Source organism: Anser anser (genome assembly GCF_964211835.1).
Source record: "Anser anser genome assembly, chromosome: 7".
NCBI lineage: Eukaryota > Metazoa > Chordata > Aves > Anseriformes > Anatidae > Anser > Anser anser.
The window spans coordinates 10,637,572-10,652,873 of record NC_139727.1 but is presented as its reverse complement, the minus strand read 5'-3'; the positions used below and the strand labels follow the sequence as shown (position 1 = coordinate 10,652,873).

Here is a 15,302-nt window from a genome sequence, read left to right as displayed (position 1 = left end):
AAACTGGTTTGTTGAAGAACCATTCTTAGCTGTAGTGTCAAGTTGCAATAACTTGTCTATTTTCTTTTTTCAAAAAATTACTGTAATTAAACTGGAGATATGAGGCATCTGTAATAGTTTCTGTCAAAGCAAGTGAGGCTGTAGTACAATTAAAAATAGTGTGTCTAGTAACAGAAACCTGGTGGATCTTTTAGCACATACCTTAGTGAGATGCTCTGGTCTGAAACAACCAGCATTCTACTAGGACTGAATTTCTTCATCTTTATCAAACAAGCTTTTAAAGTAATTTCAAGTGATTGGAAATGAGGGGAGGAAAAAAACAAACAACAGTAGTTAAGATATATGTCTTTTATGGAATGTATAATATATGAAAGGAAATGGGCAAACTGTATAGTACGTTTATACAGGAGAATTGAAATCTAGTTTACCAGTAATGCAATTGTCTCTTCATAAACAACATCAATTTTGCAACACTAATGAGGGTTCTCTGGGGAATAAATTATCTAGCGACTTTGAGAGAACTTGGTTTGGACTGAGAGATGCATTGCTCCTCGGAAAAGTGATTCTAGGTTTTCTTTGTCTATAGGCACTGGTCCTGTTACACCTGCCTTAGGTCTATGTACTAATTAGCGTAGATTTCAGTGGAGCATCATTTCCTGGGAAAAGTTAAAGTCAACTTGTGTGTGGTGGATGATGAAATGATCTTTAAATAGATGGCTTAGAAGAACACCGTTCCTAACAAGTCTAGTAATTACTTTGCTCTGGTGACTGCAACAGTACTCTGAGTACTACTTTGATACCTTAGTAAATACAGTCATTTACTTCAGAACTTAGTTTTACCATGCTGTGGTAAAGCTTTTTGGTTTAGATGTTCACTGTAAAACATTTTACCCTGCTGTTTCTTGGTGTTGAGTACTTGGGGTTAGCGTTTTTATCATTCCATCAGTCATATATCAGCGTGCTGTTTCTTAGACTGCTAAGTCACCAAAGCTTTTTCTTAGGAGCAACTTAAAATGCTCCAAGTTGCTTTCCAAAATAAATGAAAGCACAAAATGAAAAGTACAGAGCAGGAGTCTGGTTGTATGTGAGAAGGAAAGATGGTTTTAGCCTCTAGATGACTAACAAAGTCACATTGCTTAATTTCTGTATGCTTATACAAATCTTAAATAATATTTAATCTAAAGATGGAGTTCTAATTAAACAAAACGGTGTTGAATGGTATGATGCTCTTAGATAACTTTGAGATGATGACAGTTTATACCTATGACACAACAGTAAATAAGAAATTGCCTGTGAGGTTGAATCATTGAATATATTGTTTTTCTCTTTCTTGATGCCAAGGGAATTCAAAACCTCTAAATTGCTTTCTGTATAGACAGAAATAGAAGGCTGTTTTAATTCAGAAAGCTGGGGTTTGGGTTATTAAATGGGGAAGACGTCCACTAGCCACCAGAAAAATAGAACTGATGTTGCTGTACTTGACTCACTTAAGGTTGTGCTGTATTTTCCTGTCAGGAAGTGTGAGGTCTAAATAGTGACTTCTCCTTTTGTGCTCTCACAGAGCGAGTTATTTTGTCTGCCTTTTGTCTCTGGGCAGGTTTCTTATCTGGATTATCCTGCTTTTGATTACTATGAAGTCCAAAATACATGAATTGAAATTTTGCTACTCCGAAAAGCTTTATTTTTAGTTCTTAAACTATTTTCAATAGCAGCAGGACTTTCTAGTAAGGGTTTATATTTTACGTTGTATGTAAGAATTCCAATTCTTAATTTGTTCAGATTTCCTTATCTTAAATTGTGCAACTGCCATTTAAGTTTTTAAAACTGTCTGGTGCAGTGGTCTCCAAACTTTTTTGATCATGCACCTCAAGAGAAAAAAAGTTTTTGAGCACATACCTCTAATATATGCTTATTTTTTTCTAGACATATATTACTGTAGTAGCATTGTCTGTATTTTATGAAACATATACAAAAATAGAAATTAAAAAAGATGAGATCAAGTTGAAATAACTGTTGTTTTAAAAATGTTTTTTATGAATGGTACAAAAATTTTTTCTTCCTGTAAGAAGGTACTTTTTAGTGCCTGTTGTAGTTGACGAAAAAGCTCAGGTGGTTAATTGTGGGGACCATAACTATAAATTTGTGCATCCATACTTTTTGCAAGCAGCACATATGAAATGTCATGGATTTATGAATGGGAAGTTTACACAATGCTTTGAAGTATAATCCATACTGCAAATTTTTGCACGTTGTTACTGTGTGGACAGTTTTCTGAGTCTTAGGATTGGTTCCAATTTCAGTGTTAGAAACACCTGTGTACTCTTTGACAAGGAGTGTTCAAAAAAAAAATGCAGCCTGGGGGTGGGAAGATACAGGCTGGAAATGGAAATACTGATAGGAAATTAATGTTAACTAGCAGCCTAAATCACAAGATTGTAATGGTTCTTTCTACTTGGGAAATCACGGAGCAGTTCGTGGTGTAACATCAAGGGATCAGTTTAGCTCCTTGGAAATTAAAATTTACGAGTATGCTGCTATATTTTTAATTACACCTTAATCAGAAGCAATGCATTGTGAAACCATTTATGTAAACAGTTTCAGCTTTTCCCCAGTAAACTATTTGCATGTCAAGGACGCTTTTGAGTAGCTCTTCATGTTATTAAATCATGTTGATATTGCATCATTGGAAATGTACCCTTAGAAGTACCTTTCAGATTGACCACTTGCCAAGATCCTTTAGATGTGTAAAATGCCATGAGAGAATGCATTTCTTCCATTTGCGTATTTGACACTTTTGCATCTGTGTTTCTTGAAAGACAACATGGTGTTTTCAGCATTACAGAACAAGTTAGGTTTTGGTTAGAGAACTGTTTGCAAACAGTTTCCAATGCACCAGCCCCATGTGAGGTGCTCTTCAAGGCACTTACAAGCAGGTTCTTCAGAGCTCTGCCTTTTTTTTTTTTTTTTTTTGCTTCTGCCTTTCTAAGGTGGAAATGTTGGTTGAAAATAAGACAATTCTGAATTTGCCATCAGTGAGGCTTCAGAAAGCAGAACATTGATTATACTTCTAAAATACTTCTTCCACCCTAAGATTTTAGGAAAACATTATTATAAAACAAAAGCACCTGTTTTTGCAATAATAAATATTGGAACAGTGCAAACTATTGCCTTTAAAACTTTACTGCATGTTTATTGATGGTTGTTGCAAGTTTTTTTTTGAGCACTTTTTTTGCATATTCCCAGTAGCTGGTCTTACTGTTTTTGGTGTTTTCTTTCTCGTGTAGAAGATTTCTCTTCAAAAAATTGAAGTAGGTGTCTGACTGTTAGCTGGGAAATAGTCTACGTGTTGCCACAGTGACTTTAACAATCTTTAACAATTTTACCCAGTGTTACAGGGCAGGACAGAAATACAGATCTCTCTTATTGTTGTAATTATAGAATGTGTTTTGGGAATTTATCTGCTGTAAATGAGATTTCAGAAGAAATCAGCATTACTCTAGCTTTAATCCCAGGAGAGAAAGGAAAAAGTATTTATCACAACATTTAACAAGAGAAAAGACAGGCCATTGCTGACCACTTCAGATTTAAAAAATGTCTATTTGGTCGAAATTCCCTACTGACACGGTGACTACATTTTGGTGAGTAATTGTAATGGATGAAACCAAGTTCATCTGCCTTTTTGTTGTTCCCTTTTAGCTTGATCTGCCTTATTCCAAGCATAGTTTTTTCAGCTCTGGACTTTTAGCATAGTGTGCTAGTTATGCTGAATCATGTATTGCCTTTGTGACATGAAGAACTCGCTACTGAGAATGTGCAACATAAGCAAGATTTCAAGTTGAAGTTGAGGCAAAAAAAAAAAAGTGAAGGCATGATTAGGCTAATATATAAACTAACCAGTTTAAAGGATTCATACCAAGTAAGACTTCCAGATAAAAAGTCAGAGATAACTTAGGCATTTAGGCAAGACTTAAGTGTGCAAAGACTTAACTCTCTTTTATGGAGCCCCTTATTAGTTGAGCAAGCACAACGCCATGCTAGAACTTACAGATGGGCCCATTTTAAAGTAGGACATACACATATGAAGTTTGCCTTCTTAAAGTCCTAATCGGTTGTTCCAAGACTGAGGTTTTTATAAGACCTTTTCAACCTTTATTAAATTTATTAAAATTACAGGTACTACGTCTTGCTTACAGATTCTGGGTCAGTTTTCAGATTTCCTGTAGTATGCCTATTTAGTCCTTTGACTGTGACAACCTAAAATTAGCTTCTGTAACTTAAAATAGATTTTGGATAAAATTTGTGTCTTCAGCATGCATATCCCATAAGAGTTTTTAAATACTGAAAAAAAAAATCTATTTCGCTTTATCACTAAAAGCTAAATTTACCTGGCAGATTATCATTCCAATGCATGGAAAGAAATGAGTAATGTTGTGTCATTGCTTTCCTCACTGCTGTGGTTTTTGTGTTGTTTTGTTTGTTTGGAGGGGATGGGGGCTGTTGCATCTTACATCCTCAGGGCTTTCACTGTATCAGACATCTTTTAGTGACCTTCCTGTTCAAAGGATATTATTTTTGAAGTCCACACTATTCTTCCTTCCAGATAAATTCCATTATGTTTTGCCAATAACAATGCCTTGTCACTTTATTGGAAGTGAAATTAAGTAATGCCTGTTCAAGTTGCTGGAAGATGGATGATGCTGTAAAAATATTTCATTTTACCTTAAAAGCATACATTCACTTAATGGCTAAAAACTGGATGCTTCTTTTTAATGCTTCGTTTTTTACAGATGAGTTTGAGAATGCCAGTAGTAGCTCAGTGGATAAAGCTGTTTCTGCAGGGGGAGGATTCATTTCTTTAGAAATGCTGCTGGTATGATGCAGCTCTTTAAAGCAATATAGTTGCATTATATTATCCTCCGCAACTCACTGAGCTGTAAGTAGGGTAAGGCATTTGGATCCAGGAATACTCAATGTGCTTGTTTTCACTCCGGGTCACTGATTTCAATTCAAGACAGTCTGCTGCAAATAAAACTAGTAGCTTTCTTGGACATTAATATTGAAATTATATTTTTTGATACTACAAAATCAATATAAGATAGATATTTCATTATCATCTTCATCAGAAACTTATCTAGTGAATGAACCTACGAAACGGCGCTACTTTGAAGAATGTGCTTTTGTGAAGGTGTATATTTTTGACTGTCTGCCTTTAAAGTGTACTACATATGTAAGCGCATAAACGTACTTTCCAAGTAGCTGTGGGAAATGCATAATCTCAGTATTTGTGTAGATTTCAAGCCTGTTATCTGAATAACGAGTGGTATGAAGGGCATGGTTTCTGTTCAGGATCATGGCAATGGAGGCACAGTGTAGCAGCCTTGTGAGTAAATACTTTGTGGAAAGAACTGCCTGGACAGCCCCTCTGTGGCTTAGTCATATAACACTGAAGTGGTTGACTTTAAGGAGGGCAAACTGCTTTTCCGTTTTTACATACTGCATAGTAATTAGGCTACGTGTGTTTCCCTGAAATCTAATCAAATTGCTTTTATGTCTGTTTTCCAGGTTGTTTGAAGGACGGTCACCAAGGAAGCCTGAGAAACTTAAGACGCTTTTCTGCTATTTTAGAAGAGTCACAGAAAAAAGTAATTCTTGTTGTATTTTTTTTTTTGAGCTATGAAGCAGATACATGAAGAATTTAATCCCATTCAATTTAGAAATGGCTATGTGGCATTATGATGGAAATGTCTAACAAAAGCCAGCACACCGAGTGCACTGATATTCTTCTTAGTGTCAATTTATCCCATATAGATGAGACATGCAATTTCATTTTTTGCGTGGAGCTTATTCTGTGTTCCTTTTTTTTCTGAGGAGTGTGTTTATGTATGTCTAAAATATCTGTATACAAATACAGATATTTTCACACACATTTATATATAAGCTATATATCAAATGTGTAGTTCTGTATCCATAAACACATATATTTTGTGTGTGTGTATAATATATGCAAATACTTGGTGCACCATACCAGAGTGAGAAAGCAGAAGGAACTTAACATATATGATCATTAAAATTACAGGTACTATCTCTTGCTTAAAGATTCTGGATCAGTTTCCAGATTTTCTGCAGTATGCCCATTTAGTCCTCTGACTATGACATTTGTAATTCTAAGTGATTTTTCCTTGCTGGCGTTGATACTTCAGGTTTTTCCCTTCTGTTCTTCCAAAACAAAGCTGCTGTGAACTTTTCCCAGCTTAAAATAAAGCAAATGGTATCAAGAAGTGAGATGTCTTCAACTCTTCTAGAAATTAGCATGGTACTTTCCTTAGTGTGCATGGTCAGATATTCTTTTGTTGCCATTAATTTGAATGCCTGCGTAAACTCTCAAAAATATATTTATCAGAGTATGAACTGTATCAGATCTTATATATTACATTTTTAGGAGAAAGGGATTTTACTGCAGTTGCATATACTGCATCTGCAGCAATATCTTATAGTATTTTTATAGAACTTTCTCTTTTTGTGTCAGTGTTTCACTATTAGCTTCATATTCTCTCAGAAGGGTTTGTTCTAAATAGGAAAACAGCTGCAAGCTCTTTTAAAAATCCCTTTACTTGGTTCAGTCCATCTTCAGTTCATCGTTTTCATTCACAACTAATTAAATGCTACCTCCTGTTTCAGCTAACAAACTTTCAGCAGTGTCAATAGAAATAAATCTCTGGGGTAAAATGTAAGTTGTGATCTATGTGTGTAAGTGAGAAGGGCTGTAGTGTACTGGCTTTTTCTTAGTAGTTGAGTAGTAGTGTTTTAAATTTTTTTGCAGCTGTCCCTGGCCCTCTGTGCATCAGAAATCTGTTGGGAGCATGCTTTATGAAAACTACTGTATTGCATTTCTTAATGTTATAACTTCAAACTACTTAATGACATTCTCGCATGTTGTTTTCTTGAATTAAAAGTTTGTATTACACTTTTAAAAGACCCAATTTCTTGGTTTGTTTGTTTTGCAAGGAATTAGTAAGACAAAAGTAACTTAGCTCTATAAATGACTGTAATAATTTTACAACTTTTTTTATTGCAAATGGTAATTGAATTCCTTGTAAAGGAATACAGTAGAGACTATGTAAACTGAAGATTTTGTCAACAGGTGAATGCTTAATTTGGAAAAAAATATATGTATATTGCCACTGATAACAGTATTCCCTTGTAGAGAAGCATTCATTTATTGGAAGCTGTTTGTTTTTAGAGCAAGCAACTCTTTTTTTTTTTTGTTCTTCTCAAACCCATACATGCTTTTGAGGAAAGTTAACTTCTTCTGTTTCTGTCAGGAATTATGTTTGTTGTAATTAAAATAATCTAAAAGGCCTAGCAGTTAATACTTTTTTTCCCCTGGGGTTTGTTTGCCTGTAGAACCTACTGGATTGGTGACGTTTACAAGGCAAAGTCTCCAAGAGTTTCCAGACTGGGAAAGGTAAGTCAAACGTCTTGTTAAATATAAGAATTTGCTTAGTGATTAACCTGAATCCCATTAATGTTGAATTGATTCAGACCTGCAAGTGATCTGGAAAACGTTTGGTTTGGCTTGCTATGGAGAGAAGTACAGAAAGAAGTGGGTGAATGGACACAAACAGTTTGTGTGCCCGGAGTTCCTGAGTATATCTGTTTGCCTGTGGAGCAAACGAGTCTTAAGAGATTTTTTTAAAACAGTAATATCTTTTGTTTGTTGCTTGAGAGGAGAAAAAATGAGAGCTGACTTGATGCCAGAAATGACAGGAAATACAATGAATTAAAAAGCTATGCTTGCAGCTTTCTTCCTGGTTAGCAAGTTAACGTGGTACAGACTTGTGTGAAAAATGTGGAAATGAAATTTCACATTTAGGGCTTTGTAAGGAAATGGTGGAGAAACTGATCTGTTGACTGCGTTATTAAGCCTTAATAAATTGTTTCAGAAAGGCAAATGCATTTTCCTAAATCCTTCGGATTTTTTAACCACCTTACACATAGGTGTGTAAAAAGCTAGGTTTTGGATGGGTTTTCTCTTAAATGGATGTCTGTTTGGGGATTCTGTAATCATCTTTTCTGTGCAATGTTTTTTGCCTCAATGATAGATCTCAGAAAAAGCTGTCTAGATTGCATGTCACCTATGAGGGCACTATTGAAGGCAATGGACAAGGTATGCTACAGGTAAGTGCATATACCAGTAAATGTGGCTTTATCTCATGTTTTTGTCATATTTTTACAGTCTGTCAGTTTAAAAGTATTTGTTTATCCTCAATTGATTTAAGTGACAAAGTGTTATGCATATAAATAAAACATCAAGATGAATTCCATTCCAGCAGACTTAGTGCTATCAGTATTCCCTAGCTCACTGAGTTTGGTAGATGTACCTGTTACAGAACTAGCTGACAGAAAATCACAAGCCCTGGACAGCTTCAGGTCCTTTGGTTCAAACTGAGATCAAAGATTGACAAGATAAAAGTTTCAGGCTGGAATTTTGATGAGCTGCCGAGGGTTTTGGTGGTTTTGTGCCCTTTTTTTTCTTTTTTGTTATGATAGTTGTGCCCCAGACAGTGACCAGGTCAGGAGTTCAGGAGACTTCTTGCTGCTACAGCACCACTGTTTTGGTCTGAGAGCCAGTCAGCTGAAATAAATTGATAAAGGAAGATGTCCTGTCCATATCTATAGCAAGGAACACACTTGAGTTTTCAAATAACCTTAAAGACAGAAGGAAAGAAATCTGTCTTCTAGAGTTCTGTTACCATAAATTAATTAATTAAAAAAAAAAAGTTCTTCTTGAGACAGGAAAAAGTGGTGCAAGCTTCTTAATTATAAATTTACATGGGCTGGTAATTTACATAAATAGTAATTTGTTGAAAAAAGCAATTGCTTTTAAAACTGTTGTCTATATAAAAAATGTGATTTATAAAATACATGTCATTGCAGCAAAAATTAGAGTCCATAGCTTCCCTATATCAAGCAGAAACCGTGATGATCAAAATGGCATGACTTGTTCCAAGTGCGTTTCAAGGACAATCCGTAAGAGATTCCTCTAAGTACAGAACAACTGGTACAGGGCAGTGCTGAGCTAAAAATGCTTCCGTGTGGACAGCCAAGGCAGAAAGCTTATTAAAGGACAACTTAATAATTTTTCTATGTCTGTAAAATGCAGAAAGGATACTGTAATCTGCTGTTTCCATTTTTCACATTTACTGAAACTTTTTATTATTAATGCATGCCCTTTCAAAACTAAAAATTGGATTCAGAGCCTTTGATATGCAGAACTTTATTTTACTGTATAATATCTCACTTGTCTCATTTTGAATTTTCTCAGAACTAGGAAAGGGAAGAATGAGAAAGAACCTGATTAGCAGCATGCATTTCCTGCTGCTTGTATTTTTAAGTGATAGCAGTGGATCTCAACAGAGTTGACATTTGTACAGGACTTTATTTACCTCAGTAAATGAAAGGATTTTATAGTATTTGCTTATCTCTTAATCCTCCTGAATATATTTTTGTTAGGTTGATTTTGCAAACCGTTTTGTTGGAGGTGGTGTCACTGGGGCAGGACTAGTACAAGAAGAAATTCGTTTTTTAATCAACCCAGAATTGATTGTATCGAGGCTCATCACTGAAGTCTTGGATCACAATGAATGTCTTATCATCACAGGTTAGTCTTTGCAGTAAATGTTTCACATCTTGTTCTGGTTTTCTATGTAGAAAATATATTTAAACTTGTTTAGTATGCTTAAATATTGTAGGAAAAGAAAAAGATTGTACTCATTTAACAATAAGCTTCCTTGTTCACCCCACTTCTTAAGACTGTAGGGCCACTGTTCCAGTACATCTTTTTTTGAAGGAAGGAAACAAATAGAGCAGACAAGGTGTCACAGAACTTTTTTTAACCTTATATAAACTTGTTTAAGGACTTAGCATCTTTAGACCTAGATAAGGAATACTGTTGGGCAACATAGGTAAAAGCCACAATTACCAGCTATTAGCAGGTAATGTTTCTGTTGTGCCAAAGCAGGGTGGTTTTTGTTCCTGTCTGGAATTTGTAACATTAATGTAATCCATGGGACTGAAAGCACAATCTGAGAGGAGGAACTGGCTTCTGGTTACCAAACACGGAAGGAAGCGGTAGAAGAAAAAATTAGCATCTGTTAAAAAGGATAATAAGTCAGGAAATGTTTCTTGAGTACGTTGATTTTTTAAGTTACAAACAGTGTTCATGTTACTTGTTATAAGTCGTGTTCATAACTTGTAACATCAAAAGCTAAGTGCTTCTCCAGTATATTGTTGTGAGTCTGTATGCACTGTCTGTTCAGTGCTTCACTGAAAATACTGTTCCTTTTGTTCCACATCTCTTTTAAAATTCGGGATGTTTTATTATGCATTGCATCAAAATAACTAGGTGACAAAACAGATAATGTTACTGGGAAGAACTGGTGAGTCTCAGGTAATGCTGTGTCCTGGTTGTATACATGGTAACATAGCAGCTAGACACTTTGTGACTGGCAAAATAATAAAATGTTGATATATTTTTTCTTTATACCCATTCTTTGGAGTAAATAAAAATATTTTATTAAGAGATCCTCCAAGCAAATAGTGTAATAGATTGTTTGTTATTTTTCAGCTTACTACAGTGTAAGAAAAAAAAAAAAAGATAAATGGTATTTTTCATTACCTGAATTGACTCAACAGACTGGAATTTGTGGAGGTATTGGAACAGATTTCTGGGAAAAAGCCCTTCCAAAGCACTCATTGTTTCTCAAATGCATGCACGGTAGAAATTTGAGCTTAGATCTTCTGAATCTTGCCCTGCCCTGAAGCTACTCGTTGTATTGGCCAGAGCCTCTTTTGTTTTCAGTCTTAACCTTGGTAATTTTTCACTGAGTGTTTTGGTTTGTTTTTCCACCCTACCAAAACCAGTGCCTTTTCTGTGAAAACTTTCGGGTAAACTTGCTTTTGTGATTATTTTTAAAAATAAATGCTAAAATTCTTGGCCAATTCTGATTGCTGTCGTGTGTTTTGGATATGATACTGTAACAGAAGTAATTTATTCAAGTACTGTCCTCTGAGTGAGCCTTTTCTGAGGAGCGTAAAAACAGTGCAGCTATCTGTCTGTGTACTAATAGATTGAAAAAAATTTATGTTTTGAAAGAGCTGCTTCCATTCCATTGTAAAAAAAAAAAAAAAGGTGATTTGGTATGAGCAAATAACAGTGAGGGTGTTTTTTCACTGCGACAATATTCTTTTCTGGTTTTTGAGCCATTGTACTTCATAATGTTTTGCAATTAGTATTTATGATAGGGTGTTCTTCTCTAATGGAAATGGCCATTCCATCATTTTCATTTCATCCCTGGACTTCTTCCATCTCGGTTAATAGCCAAGTCTCCAGTGCATGTCACAATCCTCCTGATGAATTGCATTTTGTGATGCATCTTGACTCAGTGGCCTAATGGGTATAACTGTGTAGCTTAAATTTGCAGAAGAGTCTGAGAAATGGGAGAGAAATTAAATTCATTGTGATTGCATGGTATCTGGTTAAGATCACTGCTGTACTGAATATGGAAGTGGTCGTGCACAGTCAAGTTCTTCAACACAGACATCTGCCTACTGAAATGTCAGCAGCAATGCCAGAGATTGCTACAATTGCATTTCTGGTAGAGCTGTGACAGCGAGTCATGGGTTTTCATTCAGGATTTTTTCTTTGTTTTGGTATTTTTTGGGGGGGGGTATATTTTTTGCTTTTGTTTTTCCTTTGAGTTTGCATATATTCAGACACTGTTAAGAGCCACTGAAGCTGTGTTCCATGTTTGCTTTAAAACTGCGGATTGAACAATGGCCAATCCTATCTGCGTCTCATTGGTGCATTTTCAGAGACTTCTAAGCACGTTGCCTATGCAATAAACTCGATCAGGTAATTGGTTCGGCTGAGAATTTACTCATGATAACGTGTTTTTTCAGCTGGATTGGCTGATCATGCCATTGTCTGGGGGGCCAGGAGAGCCAGAAGACTGATGCTGATGCATACCTATTAAGTCAGAACTGATTGAAAGACAGAGCAGGACCTTCCCTCATCTTTGGCAGTAAATGTGTGTTTATGTCAGTAACTACAAAACTACATCCTGGCTTTTTCCATGTACTAATTTTTATGGAGTGCTAGTGGTGCTGTTTCTTCAGAGAGATTGTTTCTAGCTCATAAGAAAAACTAGAGGGGGACAGCGTGGTACTTCTTTCATCCCTGTTCCTGGGAATTTGATAATGCCACATGAATTGTATGCAAATGAAAAGCGAGACTGTGGAATCTGAGAAGGGAGGGACATTGTCCGTTTCATGGACAAGGTCCCATACCTGCTAGTACTTGGAAATGTCGTTATTCTTCTGATGAAGGAAGTTTCACTATGAATGTGTTTTTCAATCATACTTGTATATACTTTGTTTTAACTTTGGGTAAGTCAAAATTCTTTTGTGTATTTTGTAGTTTGCTTTTAAAGATCAAGCTGTGTTACAGTGCCTTGTTTGGCTCTTTTTTTTTTATGGGATGAGGAAGGAAATTCACCGGAAACAAACATATCCAATTTATCCTGTATTGCTTCCAATCTCCCAGCAATAGCAGTTTATATCCCAGTGGTTCACAGGCAAAAGTGTTGCCAGTTGAATAACTGTTTTTGTCTGACATATTTCCAGAGCTTTGCTCGTGAAAACCCATTGATTTTCATTAGCCTTGGGTTGCTGGGACATGAGTTTAGTGTTTGTGTGTTTGAGTTTTTCTTTTTTTTATATATGCACTTGCTTGTTTGTTTCTTGGTGCTTTTGTTATTATACACTGCGCTTTCATATAAGTTAATGAAAACAGCTTTTGAAAAAATAATACTTTGTTATTTATCTATCTTGTTACAATATCTTGCTAATCCAGTCTTTCTTCTTCACATGCTTTCCATGTGCTTTCCATTTCCACAAAGGAAATGCGTTCTTTACAAAGCTGAAGTTTTGTTGGTTGTCCCCTAGTAAGAGCTGTCAGGAAAGTTAAACATTTCCCTTGTTTGCCTTTTCTTACTCTTTGCTCAGACACTTTTCCCAAGTTTATCCGTAAATCTGAGTTTTAGCTTGGTCAGGAAAAGTCTTAACTGACAACTGATAGCCTACAATTCAATTTGAAGGCTGACTTCTGAATATCTAAGCTGATCACAGTTGTCTTGTGTGTAAGGACGTGGATGAATATGACTTTATAGGAATGTTCTGCCATAGTGATTTTTTTTAAACTTTGATTTTGCAACAGAAAGTGGGTTTTTGGTGAGCAGTCTCTTACCATCACAATTGCTTTGATTAGCAACTTTTCAAAAATAGCCTTGAGTGGAGTTTGTGTCCTCAGTGTGGCTAATCATCTAGACATATCTAAATAAATAACGAGTGGATAATAAGGCAGATGAGTTAAAGAAGCACTGATAAGCCTTAAGTCTTTAGCACTGATAAGTCTTCGTAAAAATGGATTTGTGTAAATGGGGAAAATGTCTTGAAGTATAAGCATCAATTTAAACATTTTTAACAGCTTGTGTTTCATATAGTTAAGGCTACTGAAAACAAGCATCCAAATTTCCTTATCAGATGAGATTAAAAGTGAACAGTTTTATTTTTCTGATTTTCAACGTTTTTAATTTCCTATTTAGAGATTGGTGATACTCTGAGATGACAAGTTTTTCAATCTGTGCGATAGTTAGGCATCACTCTCTTCTTAGTAATCATACATTTTGTGCTGTCAGTTATTTTGAATGCTCACAGGTCTTTCTAAACTCTATGTTTCTGTTATGTTTACTGGCATAACTGGTGTTGCTGTTTACGTTTAAGGGGTTGCTTAGCAGTTGTCATCTTTTTCTTGCACTGTTTATAACTTGTGCCAAACTATACCGGTATGAGCAGAAATTTCCCAAACAAGGTATTCTCTTCAATCACCTACCTTTGGAATTCAACTGAAAATAGTTCAGCTGTTACAAGCCTAAAACGGGGGAAGAGTGATTTTGTTGTGGCAAAAAACTTCAGGAGTATTTCTTTGCGTTTTTGCATCTTCGAGTTTCGAAGCAGGAACCTGAAAATCAGTAAGATGGAGTGAAAGCTGACCTTTTAGAAGGGTTATGATCCCTACCCTCTGTTAAAATGCTGTCCTTGTTCTCAGGGTAAACCTTTGAAAGGTAGTTTGGGTAGTAGAGCAAAAGAGCTAAAATCACTAGAGCTACTTCATGTGCTACTTTCTTACAGCCCTTAATGCTTGCAAGAGACCTTTTTCACAGGCTTTTTCACAGGGCAGCCAAGTATGTGCAAGACATGATTTTCTGGGTCCTCAGGCTTCTACAGAAGTAGCCTCTTGGTACTGACCACCACGGCTGGGAGCAGCGGCCTTTCAGTATATTCAGTGCCATTAATTGCAGTAATATCTAAGAATTCGTGTCAGCAACCATAGTGCCAGAATCATACAGAGCAAATGCAAAACAAAATAATGAGGAAAGGAGGTGTTACTGGGCAGTGAGACTTGGAAGCTTAACAGTCCTACCTAGCCTTACGTAGGGTTGCCCTCGAGGTTGTAGGGCTGCAACTGGAGTAACACTAGTGTGTTGGAAATCTTTGTTCCTACCATCGGGCTTTTCTGTGGATTTGTAGATACTAATTTTGTGTTAGAGAAATAAAATCGTTCAGTGGAAACATGCAGCCTGCCACATACGCTTTTAAATCTTCTTTATATCTTTCATCTCATGTATCTTAAACTGTCAGCCCAGCTTTTGGCTAAATTGTGATGAAGTAGTATTGCCATGTTTTAAGTGGAGGGGTGACTCATTGTGTTTACCTCAAAAATGCCCTTAGATATGAGTTATACTAATTAATAACTTGTATCATGTAGTGAGTATAGGCTGCATGTAATGTAGTGAGTATAGGCTGCATGTAAATGGCTTGATTTCCTTTGATTCATTTAGAATTTCTTTTTTCTTCCCTGTTTGGTTCCTATTCCAATTTCAAAGCACTGGAACTGAGCTGCCATCTTGAAGGGAGTTATGATGGTTAATAACATATACCAGTCCATCAAAAACTATGAAATTATCTAGTTCTTAGAGGTTACCTGGTCATCAAAACTGAGGAATATGCTTGCTGCTCTATGTTTTAAACAAAACAAACCAAAAAGACAGAAAGCCACACCTACCAACTTCTGGTTTTCTGTATTCTTCAAAAAATGGTAGCCTTCCTTTGTTAGCCTGACAGTGTATTCCAGTAATGCTGACCAGACACTTCTCTCAAGTTTTGCTCCTCAGTACATCTTA

The 15,302-nt window shown here is 36.0% G+C and overlaps 1 protein-coding gene across 2 annotated transcripts in view; it reads left to right on the top strand.

The window, feature by feature from the left end:
- The window catches only part of PARG (poly(ADP-ribose) glycohydrolase), a 65,408-nt gene that overhangs the window by 36,549 nt on the left and 13,557 nt on the right, over window positions 1–15,302 (top strand). For both annotated transcript variants that reach the window (XM_083845314.1, XM_083845313.1), the window contains exons 10-13: window positions 5,563–5,642; window positions 7,405–7,465; window positions 8,103–8,178; window positions 9,514–9,661. In XM_083845314.1, coding sequence (XP_083701440.1) covers window positions 5,563–5,642; window positions 7,405–7,465; window positions 8,103–8,178; window positions 9,514–9,661 — 365 coding nt within the window. The remainder of the gene's footprint in view (window positions 1–5,562; window positions 5,643–7,404; window positions 7,466–8,102; window positions 8,179–9,513; window positions 9,662–15,302) is intronic.